The sequence below is a fragment of the Triticum aestivum genome, chromosome 4A, assembly GCF_018294505.1.
Source record: "Triticum aestivum cultivar Chinese Spring chromosome 4A, IWGSC CS RefSeq v2.1, whole genome shotgun sequence".
Classification (NCBI taxonomy): Eukaryota; Viridiplantae; Streptophyta; class Magnoliopsida; order Poales; family Poaceae; genus Triticum; species Triticum aestivum.
The window spans coordinates 378145198-378164564 of NC_057803.1; the positions used below are offsets into that span (position 1 = coordinate 378145198).

The window sequence follows — 19367 nt, forward strand, 5'->3', positions numbered from 1 at the left end:
CCTATTGGGATTTGTTGGCACATTCGGGTGGCTTTGCTGGTCTTGTTTTACCATTGTCGAGATGTCTTGTAATTGGGATTCCGAGTCTGATCGGGCCGTCCTGGGAGAAGGAATATCCTTCGTTGACCATGAGAGCTTGTGATGGGCTAAGTTGGGACATCCCTGCAGGGTTTTGAACTTTCGAAAGCTGTGCCCGCGGTTATGGGCGGATGGGAATTTATTAATATCCAGTTGTAGAAAACCTGACACTTAACTTAATTAAAATGAATCAATCGCGTGTGTAGCCGTGATGGTCTCTTTTCGGCGGAGTCCGGGAAGAGAACATGGTTTCGTGTTATGCTTGAACGTAAGTAGTTTCAGGATCACTTCTTGATCTTTATAGCTTCTCGACCGTGCTTTGCTTCTCTTCTCGCTCTCATTTGCGTAAGTTAGCCATCATATATGCTAGTTCTTGCTGCAGCTCCACCTCACTACCTTTTCCTACCTTAAGCTTAAATAGTCTTGATCGCGAGGGTGTGAGATTGCTGAGTCCCCGTGACTCACAGATACTTCCAAAACAGTTGCAGGTGCCGATGATGCCCGTGCAGATGACGCAACTGAGCTCAAGAGGGAGCTCGATGAAGATCGTGTTCGATTGTGTTGTTTCGTTTCCAGTTGATCAGTAGTGGAGCCCAGTCGGGGCGATCGGGGGCCTATGCATTTGGGGTTGTCTTTATTTTGGTTCCGTAGTCGGACCTTGACTGTATTCTGGATGATGTAATGCTATATTTATGTCTTGTGTGAAGTGGCGATTGTAAGCCAACTCTTTATCTCTTTCTTATTCAGTACATGGGATGTGTAAAGATTACCCCTCTTGTGACGTGCCTACTATGCGGCTATGCCTCTAAGTCGTGCTTCGACACGTGGGAGATATAGCCGCATCATGGGTGTTACAATTTATGGTGGAATAGAGGTGGTGAAGCGCAGTACACTTGCCCGGCAGGGGTTGCCTAAGGGCAGTAGCAACTACGCGCGTATGGGGGTATGGGTTCATCAACTTTTCAACCCTTTCTATGGTTGCCACAGGCCTCCTTTTATAGATTAAGTGGTCACCACAATGGCAAAGTAGTCATTATGCATTGATATGATAGCAAACAGTGCCATCATACCTAACTCTGCAGGCTGACAAGGCGCATTAAATGCATTGTTTAGTGTCACATCACTGGTCGCCCGACAATGCTTGCCGGGCTATCTTGCCAGCCCCGCACCTGTTCTATTGACACACAGGATGGGTGTCACCTGTGGGTTTCTTCTGTAGGAAATGGTTGTCATGTGGAGAATGGATGCCACTTAATCATCTTGCGGCTTGACACCGCACTGATGGACGAAGTGGGTCGTGCTGGAGTGGTTGGTGAGGTGGTTTTGCCTCCGCGAGCCCCCGGCAGGGCCCTCCCGGGGTGCCTTGGTCGTCTGCTTCTGGGGGGTGGCCTTGCCCCTTGCCGGGCTCGCCTGTCCGGCAAGGGAGGGCCTTCTCTTGGCGATATCTCGCTTCTTAGGCTTGGCCTTGGTCTCTCTGAGCTGCATGCTGGTCCTCCGAATCTTTTGACTCCTTGTGCTCTGGCATGGTCTTGGCTTGTCCGTGCACGAGTCAGGGGAAAATGCATACCCCTGTATATTTTCCCCGACACCTCATGAGTTCATTCTTCACACGAATCATGAAACACTTAAGTACCTCAAGAGTCAAACTAAGTTGAATAAGCGTCATGCTAAGTGGAATGAATTCATTGAGTCACTTCTCTATGTCATCAAATACATCAAAGGTAAGGAAAATGTTGTGGCGGATGCACTTTCCGATAGATGCATGCTTGTTACCCAACTTAAATTGAATGTCATTGGCTTTGAGCACATAAAAGACTTATATGCGCATGATCCTACTTTTGCTATCCCTTATGCCAAACGTTTGACGCATACGTCTTGGTAACAATATTACATCAAGGATGATTATCTTATGGGAGCTAACAAACTATGTATCCCCGAGTCTTCTGTTTGTTTATTACTTTTGCAAGAAGCTCATGGAGGAGGACCAAGGGGACACTTTGAACATGACAAGACATTCGCTACGCTCTCCAAGAACTACTTTTGGCCCAAGATGTTCCGCGACGTCTCACACTTCACCAACCGATGCTCTACATGCCGCAAAGCTAAGTCTAAAGCTCAATTCCATGGTCTCTATATGCCACTTCCTATTCCATATCACCCATGGGAAGATATTAGTATGTATTTTGTGCTTGGTTTGCCTAGAACTAGAAATGACAAAGATTCATGTTTGTTGTTGTGGACCGATTCTCTAAAATGGCTCATTTCATCCCATGCAACAAGATAGACGATGCTTCACATGTTGCAAATCTTTTTTGTAGGGAAATCTTGCGCCTATACGGAGTGCCAAAGACGACTGTCTCGGACCGTGACGTCAAGTTTCTAAGCTACTTTTGGAAGACCTTATGCACCAAGCTTGGAATCAAGCTTTTGTTCTCTTCGGCAAACCATCCTCAAACCGACGGCCAAACGGAGGTCACGAACCGGACACTCTCGACTCCACTACGCGTGTTGATCAAGAAGAACATCAAGAGTGGGAGGAGTGCCTATCTATCGCCGAGTACACCTACAACCGCGCAAGACACTTGACTACCGGCAAGTCCCCCTTCGAGGTCATCTACGGCTTCAGCCCGTTGTCCCATTGGACATTCTCCCTCTACCACTACAGGAGAGCAGCAATATGGACGCAAGTGCACGAGTGAACTATCTCAAGAAGATGCATGAAGATACAAGGCACACCATCCAGCGCGAAGTACAACGACTTGCGACCAAGCTCAACATCAACAAGCAACCCATGATATTCAACATTGGAGATCTTGTGTGGCTACACCTTCGCAAGGACCGCTTCCCCGACGAACGCAAATCCAAACTTCTACCTCGAGCCGACGGACCCTTCAAGGTGCTTGAATGCTACAACTACAAGGCCTACAAGATCGATATTCCGCGACAAGTACTCCGTTAGCGACATCTTCAACGTCAAAGATCTTTCTACCAACCATGGTGATGAGGCTTTTGATCCGAGGTCGGATCTTTCCCAAGGGGGGGGGGGGTTGATGCGGAGCATCCCAAGGTCATCCCCATGGACCTACCTACAGCTCCCACGACACCACTTGGACCAATGACAAGGGCTCGAGCAAAGGCTATCAAAGATAAGGTGAACTTGCTCCTCTCCGAACTACCACCTCCTACATATGAGACATGGTTACTACATCAAACGGAAACCCTATGTGTGATCATGTGTTTGGAGGAAGGCCACGGATCAGCTACACCCAACGGACAAGACGACGAGGACACCAAGTACAAGGACCAAGAGAAGAAACTCCCTAAAGTTGACAGCCACCGGACGACCGGTCCTCGTCAGACATCCGATGCCTGGAGCGTCTACCGGCCAGCCCAAACGCCAGCCAGCAAAGACTCCAGCGACCGGACGACCGACAAGTACCGGACGACCGACGTCCCCCAGCCACCGGATGACCGACACCCTCCGGAAATCCTCCACCTCCGGAACAGAGACAAAACATCAGAAGTCCGAGACCCGCCGGGGCTGACCACGACCGAACGTCCAACAGGACCCCAACAGAGCCAAAACGCCGGAAGTCTGACACTTACCGGACGTCCGGTCCTCCGCGAGACATCGGACGACTGGTAACTGTCGGACGTCTGACACCTGTGAGTGCACGCGTGTTGGGCCGAAGCCCATGTACCCCTTCACCCACATAGGATATATATACTCCTCCTCCCCCCTCTTTCTAGGGTTAGCAAAGTGATAGCTCATTTGAGAGATAGAGCTTTGCTCATCCACTTGATTACTTCTTCATCGGAGTTCACAACCTCTACGGAGAAGATATTATCATTAACCATGACTGAGGCTCTTCCTTTTAACAGGATGATGTAGGAATACTTTTTATCCCATTGCAACGCATGGGCTTTTTTTCTAGTAACGTAAAAAAGAGGTCATTGCTAATAATTTTAAATATGAAACTTAACCTTTTTGTGTTTTTAAGAATCAGAAATATATGAAAATAGGTATATCCGAGATAAAAATGACCATTGTTAAAAAAAGTTTGGAAATTAAGTGGATTCAAGACCCCTCACGGGAAGACCCCTCAAGACCTTCTCACGAAGAAGAACTTGCTACTTGTATCGTCCTTTGTTGATCGTGGATCTTGTATCACTCTTTATGTTTGAGGATCTAGCACATGTGTGAACGTTTCCGTTGATTTAAGTGTTTTCCCTTGTGTTCTTCGTGTTTGTCGTAGGATCACCTCCAAATCATGAAAGATCGTCCCTAGGGTTTCTACCCTACATCGTGCAAGTTGTATTGGTGAGATCAAACGGTCACCAATGTCAGATCGGACGGCTAGCTAGCCGGATGATTTTCTAGAAAAATCATCGGGCTGACTTGTAGTAGCCGTCAAAGTTAAATGAACGTTTCTTGGAAGATCACGCACATGACATTTTTCTTAAACGCTGACATATTTTGCGCTACTTTGGTTGAAACCGCGTGACAATTTAACTGTTCGCTGAAAAAACGGTCCGAGCGAACGTTCCCCGGATATTAGCGTTGAAGGAAAACCCACCGTCCAATGGGTCCAACGGACGCCCCTCCGCGGCTGCCCCACGCGATATGACTGGAGCACCCGTCCCCACCGCCAGTTGACCCCCTCTGCTCCGGCGACCCCGATCCCCCGCCCTCCTCCCCCGGGCGGCGAAATGCCGTCGTGTTGCCCTGCCGAATCTACCAAGCCGGCCTTCATCGGGATCTTCGGCGCCATCGTCGGCGGATTCGCCGTCTCTGCCGTTTTCTTCCTCCTTTCTTTCTCCTCTATCACCGCCCCCGCGCTCCCCTTCCCGGTCGTCGTCACCACCACCACCAACCTCTCTGCTCTCTCCACCACCGCCCAGCCGGAGACCATGTACAACCGCCCTATCTGGAGACCCCCGGCTCGGGGGTCGCGGATGCCTTCGCCGCGCGCGTTCCGCCTCACCCGCGACATGGTGCGCGCCCGCGCCCGCGACGGGGTCATCGTCGTCACCTTTGGCAACTACGCCTTCATGGACTTTATCCTCACCTGGGTGCGCCACCTCACAGGCCTCGGGGTAGACAATCTCCTTGTCGGCGCCATGGACACCAAGTTACTCCGGCAACTCTACCTCACGGGCGTGCCCGTCTTCGACATGGGCAGCAGGATGGTCACGGAGGATGTTGGCTGGGGGTCCCCCACCTTCCACAAGATGGGCAGGGAGAAGGTGCTGCTCATCAACGAGCTCCTGCCCTTCGGGTACGAACTGCTCATGTGCGACACGGACATGGTGTGGCTCAAGAACCCGTTGCCATATCTCGCCCGCTACCCCAGTGCGGATCTCCTCACCTCCAGCGACCAGGTCATACCCACAGTCACCGACGACAGCCTGGAGAACTGGAGGGAAGGTAATCTACCCGCACGCTGACATGTTGCAATTATATTTGAACTTCTAACTCTTTCCTAGCTAAAACTGTTTTGTGTCCCAGACTTAGGGCTGCTGTAATAATGGTGATGTGAACCTGTTTTATCAGGCTTCTTTTCTATGAAAATGGAGCCGGGGAGCTCTCTCTGTTATTCTAAAAAACATGTTGCAATTACATTTAAGAATGAATGTCGTGAAGAGACATTGGTTTTTGATTTTCATCCGATGATAAGCTGATAGCAATCTGTCAAAGGTGTTGTATCCCACCCGCTAGTACTATCAAAACTGAGCATTACTGAGAAGTGTCTCCTTGCGCTTTTCAGACTATTAAATTAAAAGCTGTAAAACTATACTCGTTGCCAAATATGTGGGATCTATCATCTCTTGTTACCCCTCGCCCTTGAAATTCAAATGAATTTAGTTCAACCACGAAACTAATATTTCAGTGTTTGTAATCCAAACATTTGATTAAACAAGATTTTGTCGGTGAAAGAAAGGAGGAACTCACTTAGCCAGCTTATTGGAAAATGTCAGCGAATACCTTTTTACACTATATTGGTCTAGTTCGTGTAATACCATTGCTGAAGATATTCGTGCCTGCCAACATATATCATCAAATCCTCAGAGAACAAGGACACAAATTACAATAGTACTTTCATTACAGGGTTTCTCATATCATTACGGAAATCTACTGCGATTCACCTTAATAAGATTACAGTACCTTCTTTTTTTGTTTAGCATCAGTTACCAGCAATTTGTTTCAGTTTGACATGAGGTATCTTGATGTTTCCTAGTTATAAAAAGTTTGACACTTGTAACTTAAGGATACAATTCATTGCTATTTGTTCGTGTCCTTATCCACAGTAACTGGGGCATATAATATTGGTATTTTCCATTGGCGACCCACTGAACCTGCTAAAAGGCTGGCAAAAGATTGGAAAGACCTTGTCATATCTGATGATAAGATATGGGACCAGAATGCTTTTAATGATCTCGTACACAAAGTTTTTGGACAACCTGTTCAAGGAGAAGATGAACTTGTCTACTCATATGATGGAAAATTGAAGCTTGGAGTCCTACCAGCAAGTATATTCTGCAGCGGCCATACCTACTTTGTGCAGGTAGGAGCATTTTTTGTTTGAGGTTGGTGACTAAGAATCATTTTTTGTTACCATTTATGTTTTACTCTTTTGTTCCACCATTTTGTACTTAGAACTCATAGTGCCATTGATATCTAACTGCTCTGTATACTCTTGTTTAATTGACAGGGCATGCATCAGCAGCTTCGGCTAGAACCATATGCCGTGCACACTACTTTCCAGTATGCAGGTACTGAAGGAAAGCGCCACAGATTACGGGAGGCAATGCATTTCTTTGATCAACCATCTTATTATGACTCACCAGGTTTGTTCACTCCCATCATAAATATTACAATAGTCGACCTTCGGAAATAAAGTTCAGGCTAGCAGTTCTTGGTCGTGTGTCCTGGTGTTTGTATGCTTCTTCTGTATATGTGTCATGTGGGACCAGCACTTCCAGTGCATGAACAAGGAGGGTCTCAAATCTGCTTAGCGAGAGGCATTATCTTTAATTTGATTGTATGCCAAGTTAGTTAATTATTTCCATAGATAATGATTGGTTTAATTGGAAAATTAAGTTGAATTTGTATCAGCCGGCCCGGCCTTATATATGAAGGGACCTAGGCCTAGTACGTGGGCATCAGAGAATCAATAAAGAAGAAAAGATGAGGCTTGCCTCTAGTGTTCCCCAAACCCTAACATCCCCGCGCCTACACCGCACAAGGATTTGCACGGATATGCTCTCGTTCCTAGTTACTAGGCCACGCGTGTGCAGGAAGGTGGGATCACTGCTGTCCGCTGTCCGGGATGATGTGGAGGGCATTGTCAAAAGCAAGTTTGCCGGCCTTGTTGACCAAGTTACTGCCTTGTCTACCGACACTCTTGAGCTCAAGACCGATCTCCGCAAGCTGATGGTAGACGTGACCAAATTGTTCCAAACACAAGGTGGGCCGAGCGCGATGAAGGCGAGTGAGCTGCTGACTAGTGACAGCAAGCGGTACAACATTGGTGATGATGCTTGGCAAGGTGCTCCCAAGTTCCAGAAGCTGAAAATTTTGACCTTCGATGGTTCGGAAAATGTGTTCCCATGGCTAACCCGTGTGGACCAATTTTTCGAAGGGCAGGGCACACCTGAGCAGGGTAAGGTGTGGTTGGCCTCATATCAGTTGGCTGGTCACACGGTGCTGTGGTACCACAACTGCAAAATCTCCCACAACGCCCCGTCCTGGTCTGTGTTCCTTGAACGCATCACTCACCGTTTTGAACCTAAAATCCGAAACACGCAACTTGGCACAATCAAGAACCTGCAGCAGACCGATACGGCAGATGAGTATGAAGAAAAATTTCTCACCCTCATGTGTAGTGTGAAGGACTCGTTGAGCAGCACAAGGTGGAGTTGTTCGTGGCTGGCCTCCACAATCCCCTCCGGACGGATACACAACACACACACACACACAACACAAAGCCTTTAGTCCCAAACAAGTTGGGGTAGGCTAGAGGTGAAACCCATAAGATCTCGCAACCAACTCATGGTTCTGGCACATGGATAGCAAGCTTCCACGCACCCCTGTCCATGGCTAGTTCTCTGGTGGTACTCCGGTCCTTCAGATCCCTCTTTATGGACTCCTCCCATGTCAAGTTCGGTCTACCCCGACCTCTCTTGACATTATCGGCACGCTTTAGTTGTCCGCTATGCACTGGCGCTTCTGGGGGCCTGCGCTGAATATGCCCAAACCATCTCAGACGACGTTGGACAAGCTTCTCTTCAATCGGCGCTACCCCAACTCTATCTCGTATATCATCATTCCAGACTCGGTCCTTCCTTGTGTGGCCACACATCCATCTCAACATGCGCATCTCCGCCACACCTAACTGTTGAACATGTCGCTGTTTAGTCTGCCAACACTCAGTGCCATACAACATTGCATATCGAACTGCCGTCCTATAGAACTTACCTTTTAGCTTTTGTGGCACTCTCTTGTGACAATGAATGCTAGAAGCTTGGTACCATTTCATCCATTCGACTTTGATTCGATGATTCACATCTTCATCGATATCCTCATCCTTCTACAGCATAGACCCCAATTATCTCAAGGTGTCCTTCTGAGGCACCACCTGTTAGACCTTTCAGCCTGAGCATTGATAGTTGTGGATGACACTAGGAGAGTTGGGACAATTTTCGTTGGTTTATTTCTCACACAATGCCATGCCAACCTGAGGGGTTGGGGATACATATTTATAGGCTGCTAGCCAACCAAGGCATATGCTAAGATGCTGCTAAGATGCCAGTCTAAGATGCTAGTCTAAGATGCTAGTCTAAGATGCTAACTGACAGTCCTTGATGGTCAAGAACAGAACTCTATCCTAACAGCCAGTCCTTGATGGTCCAGGACTTTATCCTCCTAACTGCCACAAGGACCATGTGCTGCAGCCCCACAAGGACCCTAGTACACAGACTTATCCATCATTCTCCCCCTAAGTCTTGTACGTCGTCTTGTGGGAGAGTTGAATCATCCCAATCCTGGAGCAAAGTTCGAGGAACTTGACCCTCCCAAGGGGCTTGGTGAGCAGGTCTGCGAGCTGATCCTTGGTGTTGATGTAGCTCGCCTCGATGCTCCCTTCTTCCACACAGCTGCGGATGAAGTGATACCTCAGTCGGATGTGCTTGCTCCGTTCGTGGAACACGGGGTTCTTTGCCAGGGCCAGGGCGGACTTGCTGTCCACCAGGAGCTGCACCGTTCTGGTGTCTTGAACGAGAAGATCACCAAGCAGTCGAGCAAGCCAGAGCGCCTGAGTACAGGCGGTGGAGGCCGCTATGTACTCAGCCTCACAGCTGGACAGGGCCACCACCTGCTGCTTGACTGATTGCCAGCTCACGAGACACTTGCCGAGGAAGAGGAGGATCCCGCTCGTGCTCTTGCTGGTGTCGATGTCGCCGGCGTGGTCGCTGTCGCTGTACCCGACGAAGTGTGCCGCCCCAGGGCACCTAGGGTAATGGAGGCCGTGGTCGAGGGTCCCTGCTATGTAGCGGACGATCCTCTTCACTGCCTGCTGGTGTTCCGACGTTGGTCGCTCCATGAACCGACTGACATAGCCGACGGAGAATGCCAAGTCCGGCCGTGTGTGAGTGAGGTAGCGAAGGCTCCCCACAAGGCGTCGGTACTGCGTAGCATCCACTTCCTCCGTCGTGCTGTCGCGACTTAGTTTCAGCCTCTCCTCCATCGGAGTGAGAGCTGGATGGCAGTCGGTGAGCCCAGCTAGCTCAACGATGCGCTTGGCGTAGGCGGACTGTCGAAGCGCGATCCCGGAGTGGTCCTGGTGCACCTCAATCCCTAGATAGAAGGAGAGGAGCCCCAGGTCACTCATCTGGAACGTGGCCTTCATGTCTTCCTTGAACGCCGCCACCTCTGCATCTTTGGTGCCGGTGATCACCAGGTCGTCAACGTAGACGCCCACCAGCAGGGCATTTCCTCCACTCCCCCGTCGGTAGACGGCAGCCTCATGCGGGCTCTGCTCGAAACCCATCTTCTTCAGCGTGGAGTCCAGCTTGGCGTTCCACGCCCTGGGTGCCTGCCGCAGGCCATAGAGAGCCTTGCGCAGGCGGAGCACCTTGCCCTCCTGGCCGGGAATCGTAAACCCCGGTGGCTGATGCACGTAGACTTCCTCCTTCAAGTCGCCATTGAGGAATGCCGACTTAACGTCCATGTGGTGGACACGCCAGCCCTCCTGGGCAGCCAGCGCAAGGAGAAGTCGCACGGACTCCATCCGTGCCACGGGAGCGAAAGCGTCGTCGAAGTCGACTCCTTCCTGCTGCAAGAAGCCTCGGGCCACCAAACGAGCCTTGTGCTTGATGATGGCGCCGGCTCCATCCCTCTTCAGCTTGAACACCCACTTAAGGGTGATTGCGCGGTGACCTCGAGGGAGATCAGCAAGCTCCCAGGTGCGGTTTTGCTCGACCGCATCCATCTCCAACTTCATCGCGGCGCGCCATGCCGCGTCTCTCTCGGCCTCTGCAAAGGACCGTGGTTCGCCGTCTTCACACACGAGCTGTAGCTGCGCCTCCAGGTCACGTGGCACCAGTCCTGGCACCGGCTGGTCGCCGAGCACATTATCCATCGTACGGTACCGCAGCGGTTCGCCTCCATACCATGCGTCGACCCGCTCCTCGTCGTGAGTGAGCGGGGAAGCGAACTTCATCGGGTTGTGCTCTGCGTGAGCTGGTGCTGATGAAGACGAGCCCGGAGTGGCGACCGCCGGGGCTGGAGTATGCGGCGTCGCCGGTTGTGGTGTCGTCGGTGTAGCAGGCGCCGGAGTCGATGTAGTTTTGGGGGCCGGGGTAGACGTGCCCGGTGAAGAGGAGCTGCTTGCTCCCCCAGCTTCCTTGAAGTGAGCGTACTCGACAATGAAGTCGTCATACGTCGGCGTCGAGCCGTCGTCCACCGCCTTGTCCCATTGCCACCCTCGCCCTTCGTTGAACACGACGTCTCGCGCTGTGCGCACACGTTGTGTCTTTGGGTCGAGGATGCGGTAGGCCTTTGAGCCCTCCGCGTAGCCGATGAAGACTCCCGGAGTGCTCCTGTCGTCGAGCTTGCCGATGTGGCCGAGCTCCTTGGCGAACGCAAGGCAGCCAAAGACCCGCAAATGAGAGACCGCCGGCTTCCGCCCATGCCAGGCCTCGTACGGAGTTCTGCCGTCGAGTGCCTTAGTAGGAGAGCGGTTGAGGATGTAGACGGCCGTTAGCACCGCCTCTCCCCAGAAGACAGCCGGCATCCCTCTCTGCTTGAGGAGAGCCCGAGCCATCCCCACAACCGTCTGGTTGCGCCGCTCGACGACGCCGTTTTGCTGCGGGCTGTACGGCGCGGAGTAGTGGCGCTGGATGCCCTCATCGGCGCAGTACGACGCGAATTCAGCCGCCGTGAACTCGCCGCCGTTGTCAGTGCGCAACACGCGCAATTTGCGGCCGCTCTCCGCCTCCACACCAACCTGCGCGCGCCTGATGGCGTCCGCCGCTTCTCCCTTACTGCCGAGGATCATCACCCACATGTAGCGGGAGAGATCGTCGACGAGCAGCAGGAAGTAGCGTCGACCTCCTGGTGTGGCTGGCGTCACCGGGCCGCACAGGTCTCCGTGCACGAGCTCCAGCTTCTCCTTAGCCCGAAAACTCGCCTGTTGGGGAAAGGGGAGTCGTCTCTGCTTTGTCAGTACGCAGATGTCGCAGAACTGCTCCACATGGTCGAGGCATGGCAGGCCTCGCACCATCTCCTTGGCACTTAGACGCTTCAGGGCCTCAAAGTGAAGGTGCCCAAAGCGCTCATGCCACTGCCACGCCTCGTCGTCTCGACGGACAGCGAGACAGACCGGTTGTGCCACCTGCACATCAAGGACGTAGAGTCGATTTTCACCTCTGGGCACCTTGGCGAGAAGGCGACGCTGGCGATCCCAGATGCGTAGGACCCCATGCTCAATCAGCACGCGTGAGCCGTTCTCATCCAGCTGTCCCAAGCTGATGATGGAATTCCTTAGCGCGGGGATGTAGTAGACACCGGTGAGCAGCCGGTGCTCTCCCATCTTGGTGGTGAAGATGACGGAGCCGACGCCCTTTATCTCCACAGCGGAGGCATCCCCGAACTTGACGGAGCCTCGCGCATCGGAGTCGAGCTCGGCGAAGAATTCCCTTCGACCGGTCATGTGGTGGGTGGCGCCGGTGTCGAGGCACCACCCCGTAGCCTTGTCCTTCCCGGAGCCATCGCCGAGAAGAGCGTGTGCTTTTGGCTCATCGAGGTGGATGAAAGCCTTTGCGACTGGAGTCGCCGAGGGTAGCTCAATGCTTGCATGCGCCATGAACAGAGCCGTCTCCTCCTCCTTCGCCTGTGCGACGTGAGCCTGGCCTTGTCGTGGTTGCCGACACTCATTGGCCCAATGGCCAAACCGGCCACAGTTGTGGCAACTGTTGTCTTGTGCCGGCCTGGGCTTGCCAGCGGCGCCGTCCTTGGCGCCTCCGCGGGCGTCACCTTCGGCACGTCCTTGTGCCCTGCCCGGGGGGCCTCTTCGCGCCTTACGCTGCTTGCCACGCTTGCGGCCGCCCGTCGAGGAGGAAGGCTCCCCCTTCTTCTTGTCACCAAGGCTGGGATCCCACTGCTCCCGAGTTAGGAGCAGCTTCCCGCCGGTGGTGACGGGCCCCGAGGGGGGCTGTGGCTCGTCGGTGTCGACGACCTTGAGTCGACCTATCGCCTCCTCGATCGTCATCGTGGAGAGGTCCAGCAACGACTCGATCGAGCGAGCCATCTGCTTGTACTTCTCGGGAATGCACCGAAAAAGCTTCTCGACAGCTCTCTCCTCGGTGTAGGTGGCATCGCCAAACTTCACCATCTTCTGCAGCAGAGTGTTGAGACGGAGAGCAAAGTCATCAACGTCCTCACCTGGCTTGAAGCCCAGGTTCTCCCACTCCTTACGAAGTGCCTGCAGGGTGGACTTGCGAGCACGGTCGCTGCCGATGCGTGCTGCGGCGATGGCGTCCCAAGCCTCCTTGGCAGTCCGCTTGTTGGAAAGCGAGAACTGCATCTCGGGCGGGACTGCGGCGATGAGGGCGTCCAGTGCCCGTCGATCCTCTAGGTGGTCGACGTTGCTGTCCTGGACTGCCTCCCACATGCGCCGCACCTGGAGCCTGACCTTCATGATCCCGGCCCACTCGACGTAGTTGGTTTTAGTGAGGGTAGGCCACCCAACACTGGAACCAACATCCCTGACCACAGTCCGGACCTCGTAGAGGCCGCGGTCCTGGTCGTTGCAGCCGCCGTCGCGGTGCGCGCCTCCACCTGGAGCGCGGGCGTGCTCGGCTGCCCACTGCGCCGTCCGCTCCTGCGCCACTTTGGCGCGATCTGCGTCGGCGCCGTCGTCCGCAGGCGCGGAGCTGCTGGAGCTGCCGGGGCTGCCGCGGAGTGCCTTGGCATCCGCCGTAGCCTCACGGGCTGCTTCTGCTGCTGCTGCTGCTTCTACCTCCGCCCTGGCTGCTTCTACCTCCGCTCTGGCTGCTGCCAGCTCCGCTGCAGCCAGCCTCGACACTCTTGCCGCCGCAGCAGCCGCTGCTACAGCCGCTCGCTCACGCTCCTCTGCCACGGCGCGCTCGGCCTCTTGCCGGCGCCGCATGCTCGAGGTAGCCGTGTGCTGAGAGCGACCTGCAGACATGGCTCGCTGCAGGGGGGCTGTTGCGTGAAGAGGAGGCTGATGAAGACGAGCTGCTGCTCGACAGTCCGGAGGGAGGAAGGTAACCAGAGGCAGACGGAGCAGCTGCTGCTACCGACTTGGGCTGCTCACAGGAAATGCTCAGGGTGCAGGTTAACGAGGCTCTGATACCACTTGTTAGACCTTTCAGCCTGAGCATTGATAGTTGTGGATGACACTAGGAGAGTTGGGACAATTTTCGTTGGTTTATTTCTCACACAATGCCATGCCAACCTGAGGGGTTGGGGATACATATTTATAGGCTGCTAGCCAACCAAGGCATATGCTAAGATGCTGCTAAGATGCCAGTCTAAGATGCTAGTCTAAGATGCTAGTCTAAGATGCTAACTGACAGTCCTTGATGGTCAAGAACAGAACTCTATCCTAACAGCCAGTCCTTGATGGTCCAGGACTTTATCCTCCTAACTGCCACAAGGACCATGTGCTGCAGCCCCACAAGGACCCTAGTACACAGACTTATCCATCACCACCTGCCCATCAAGGCTAACCTTCTCCTCATGCCTAGTACTGAAACCGCACCTCATGTACTCGGTTTTAGTTGTACAAGTCTAAAACATTCGTAACTCTTAACTTCCTATTGACCCCCGTTCGACTATCATCGACTAGCACCACATCATCAGCAAAGAGCATACACCATGGGGTATCTCCTTGTATATCCCTTATGACCTCATCCATCACTAGAGTGAAAAGATAAGGGCTCAAAGTTGACCCTTGGTGCAGTCCTATTTTAATCGGGAAGTCATTAGTGTCGCCATCAGTTGTCCGAACACTTGTCACAACATTATCGTACATGTCCTTGATGAGGGTAATGTACTTTGCTGGAACTTTGTGTTTCTCCAAGGACCACCACATGACATTTCGCGGTATCTTATCGTAGGCCTTCTCTAAGTCAATGAATACCATATGCATGTCCTTTTCCTCCCTCTATCTCTCCATGAGTTGTCGTATCAAGAAAATGGCTTCCATTATCGACCTCCCAGGCATGAAACCAAACTGATTTTTGGTCACGCATGTCATACTTCTTAAGCGGTGCTCAATGACTCTCTCCCATTGCTTCATTATATGGCTCATCAGCTTAATTCCACGGTAATTAGTATGACTCTGAACATCCCCCTTGTTCTTGAAGATTGGTACTAATATACTCCGTCTCCATTCTTCTGGCATCTTGTTTGCCTGAAAAATGAGGTTGAAAAGCTTAGTTAGCCATACTATAGCTATGTCTCTGAGGCCTCTCCACACCTCAATGGGGATACAATCAAGGCCCATCGCCTTGCCTCCTTTCATCCTTTTTAAAGCCTCCTTGACCCCCGACTCCTGGATTCGCCGCACAAAATGCCTGCTAGTATCATCAAAGGAGTCGTACAGTTCAATGGCAGAGCTCTCATTCTCCCCATTGAACAACTTGTCGAAGTACTCCCGCCATCTATGCTTAATCTCTTATTCCTTCACCAGGAGTTGGTTTGCTCCGTCCTTGATGCATTTGACTTGGTCTACATCCCTTGTCTTCCTCTCTCAGATCTTGGCCATCTTATAGATGTCCCTTTCGCCTTCGCGTCTAATCGCTGGTAGAGGTCCTCATACGCCCGACCCCTTGGTTCACTCACAGGTCGCTTTGCAGCCTTCTTTGCCATCTTGCTGAAATACCCGGCCACCTTGGATGATGCCATGGACTGAGCGCACACTTATCATGAACGGGAGAGCCCAGAAGAAGGCCCTACGCATGGACGTTTGGCTAAAATTCCCGGCCACCTTGGAGGATGCCATGGACTGAGAGAGGTATGCAATATATAGGTGGCTGGAGGTAAGGGAAGAGCTGCATGCAGGCAAGGCCCGTGGGCACGGGGTGCCCATAGAGCTGATCTTCTCCTCCAATTGCCGAGCACTGTCTTCCGTGCGTTCTTCTTGCTCCTCTTCATGGACGTGGTGTTCCTTCCTCACTCCTTCGTGATGTTCATCAATGTACCTAATGACACATAGGGTCTCTTTATGAGGCAGTAGACAAGTCTCATCTAAATGCATATGGAGCTCGAAGAGGAGCGAGTTCACCTTGCTTTTAATGGCACGTGCATGAGCTCTTGCCAAAGGTCCACTTGAAGGTGCAGGTGTTGGTGTAGGATCCATGGTGATGTCCATGGGGTGCTTCGCACCATCTCCCTCCCTCCTCTTGTGGAAGACCTGCTCTCGGATAAAAAATGACATCACCATGGTAAGGGGCTAAGTCGGTGACGTTGAACATGTCACTCAAGGAGTACTTGTCGATCTTATGGGCGTTGTTGTTTATCCTTTCTAGCACCTTGAAGGGGCCATTGTCACAACCCGATCGTTGGATCAGGAGGGGGAGAGGGGATCGAAGAGGAGGAAAGACGAGGGTAGGTGAGAGCGAGCGAGAGAGAGATAGACGACAGGAAGGAAACGGGTTCATTCAATTCTCGATGCCCTCAGCGTCCACACACACGCATACAAGTAAGCCAAGCCACAGCTGGCACACACACGCATCCCCCTGACAGTGGGCCTAGCCTGGTCCCGCTGACCAGGTCGTTGTTGCAATTCAGAACTATGAACTTGCATTTCTTCAGTCCGCTGTAGATTGATTTGCAAGTGTGACACTTGCCCCCTCTTGAGCAGCAGCTTCTTCGTCTTCCCAGAGCTGCGCGTCGGGGTAGCGTTGTCGAAGGACGGTGTAGTCTTCCCAGGTAGTAGCTGATGGTGGCATGGAGCTCCATTGCACTTGTATTTGCACCACTGGAGTGTTCCCCTTCTTCATCATGCGGCGGTCCAGGATGGCCACCGGAACACGCTCGGTGGAGGTGAGGTCCGGTATCTTGGGCAGCTCCGTGAAGACGGGTGTGTAGTCGGGGAGGAACGACTTGAGCTGGGAGACGTGGAAGACTGGATGGATGCGGTTGTTTGGAGGTAGGTGCAGGTGGCACGCCAGGTTGCCAACGCGCTTCACCACAGTGAACAGGCCGAAGAACTTGTATGCCAGCTTGCGGCACGGGTGGTTGGCGACGGAGGATTGCGCGTAGGGTTGAAGCTTGAGGACCTGCTCGCCCACGTCGAAGGCGCGCTCGACACGTTGACGATCGGCCTGCTTCTTGAAACGCGCCTGGGCGCGTTTGAGCTGAGCGCGAAGCAGCTTGGTGTGGGTCACCTAGTCGATCTCGTCGAGGGGCGCGTCCGCGGGAATGGTGGTGCTGACCGCGGGAAGACCACCCAAGTTGGGTTCTCGGCCGTACAGAGCCTTGAATGGGGAGCCATTGAGCGAGGCGTGGTGTGAGGAGTTGTACCAGAACTCTGCCGCGGAGAGCCACCGGCGCCATTGATTGGGTGTGTCGTGGACGGCGCTCCGGAGGTACATCTCCAAGCATTGATTCACACGCTTCGTCTGGCCGTCGGTTTGGGGGTGGTACGCCGTGGAGTATGGCAACTTGGTGCCTGCGGCGACAAGAATTTCCCACCACATCACACTGGTGAACATCTTGTCGCGGTCGGAGACGATGGAGTGCGGTACGCCGTGGAGTCTGATGATGTTGTCCTAGAAGGCACGTGCAACTTGAGCGGCATTGAAAGGGTGTCGGAGAGGTATGAAATGAGCTTACTTGGTGAGGCGATCGACGACAACCATGATCGCGACATGGCCGTCCGACTTGGGTAGCCCTTCTACGAAATCCATGGTGATGTCCTGCCACGGTTCTTGAGGAATCGGAAGCGGTTGGAGCTTGCCCGCGGGGTGTGTTTGCTCGTGCTTCGCGTGCTGGCAAATGCTGCACTGCTTGACGAAATCCTTGACAGCGCGCTTCAAGCCCAGCCAGCCGAAGAGCTTGCACACGCGCTAGTAGGTGGCGATGGCGCCCGAGTGTCCTCCCACCGCGCTGTGGTGCAGCGCGGCGATCAACTTGGTTTGGAGCGCTGTGTTGGCGCCGATCCACAATCGCCCCCGTTGTCGGATCACCCCTTGCTGCAGCGTGCGGCCTTGGTCGTCAGTGTCGCAGAGAGCTAGCTTGGCGAGGAGCTCCTGCGCGTCCGCATCCGTCTCGTACGAATTGGCAACCTCCTGCAGCCATTGGGGCTGGCACATAGAGAGCACGTCCAGCGACAGTAGGTGCCCCACCCTGGAGAGTGCGTTGGCTGCGCCGTTGTCCGCACCCTTCTTGTAGCGGAACGTGAACTGCAGGCCCACCATCTTGGACATGGCCTTGCGCTGAAGATCTGTGACGAGCTGCTGGTCGCCCAAGGAACGCAAGCTCTTGTGGTCGGTGACGATCTCGAACGGTGCGCGCTGGAGGTAGGGACGCCACTTGTTGATCGCCATCATCACGGCGAGAAACTCCTCGTACGCAGAGAGCTTTTGGTTCCACACGCCCAATGCCTTGCTTAGGTACGCGACGGGGTGGCCGTCCTGAACTAGCACCGCGCCCACGCCAGTGTCGCACGCGTCGGTCTCGATGGCAAACAGGCGCTTGAAGTCCGGGAGCGCTAGCACGGGCGTGCTCACCATCGCCTTTTTGAGCATCTCGAACATGGTCTGGGCCTTGTCGTGCCAGAGGAATCCTTTCTTCGTGAGCAGGTGCGTCAGGGGCTTTGCGATAATGCCATAGTGTGGCACAAACTTGCGGTAATAGCCCGTAAGGCTGAGGAAGCTGCGGAGTTCCGTGGGCGTCGTGGGCATGGGCCAGGCACTCATGGCGTTGGTCTTGCTCGAGTCGGTGGCGAAGCCGTCCTTGGAGATGACATGTCCCAATTATTCGATCTTCTGCTAGGCGAACGAGCATTTGGAGGCCTTGGCGTACAGCTGGTGCGCCCGCAGGAGGTTGAGGACAGTGCGCATGTGTTCTTCATGTTCCTGTAAATCAACACTGAAGACCAGAATGTCATTGAGGAAGAAGATGATGAATTTGTGGACGTGGCGACCGAACACCGAGTTCATTAGACACTGGAATGTGGCCGGCGCATTGCAGAGGCCGAACGGCATCACCCTGAAGTGGTAATGGCCATGGTGTGTTTTGAAGGCCGTCTTCTCTTCGTCCTCCTCGCGCATGCGGATCTGATGATAGCCGGTGCGTAGGTCCATCTTGGAGAAATATGCTGCTCCGCTGAGCTCGTCGAGCAGTTCGTCCACCACCGGCAATGGAAATTTGTTTTGGACCGTGGCTGTGTTAAGACGCCGGAAATCGACACAAAAGCGCCAAGTGTCGTCCTTCTTCTTGACCAATAGGACCGGCGCGGCGTACAGGCTCAGGCTGTGCGCGATGACCCCAGATTGCAGCATGTCCTGCACTTGCTTTTTGATTTCGTCCTTTTGGGCTGGTGAGTAGTGGTAGGGCCTGGTGTTGATAGGTGCTGTGCCCGGCTCCAGGTTGATTGCGCGATCATATTGCCGTTTTGGTGGCAAGAACACATCTTCATATTCGGACAAAAGTCTGAATATTGGGAGGTGCAGGTTCAGGCTTGTCAGTTTGCTCCACCGTAACCAAAGCCGCAGTCCAGATGTCATTAGCTATTTCCATCCGGTGCAACTCATAC

General features: G+C 53.2%; 1 protein-coding gene across 1 annotated transcript in view; it reads left to right on the forward strand.

Annotated features, from left to right (window-relative positions):
• The first annotated feature begins 4682 nt into the window (after positions 1–4682).
• Positions 4683–19367, forward strand: part of LOC123086140 (arabinosyltransferase XEG113) — a 29312-nt gene continuing 14627 nt past the window's right edge. Inside the window, exons 1-3 of the mRNA XM_044507845.1 lie at positions 4683–5506; positions 6388–6644; positions 6792–6927. Coding sequence (XP_044363780.1) covers positions 4789–5506; positions 6388–6644; positions 6792–6927 — 1111 coding nt within the window. The 5' untranslated portion in view covers positions 4683–4788. The remainder of the gene's footprint in view (positions 5507–6387; positions 6645–6791; positions 6928–19367) is intronic.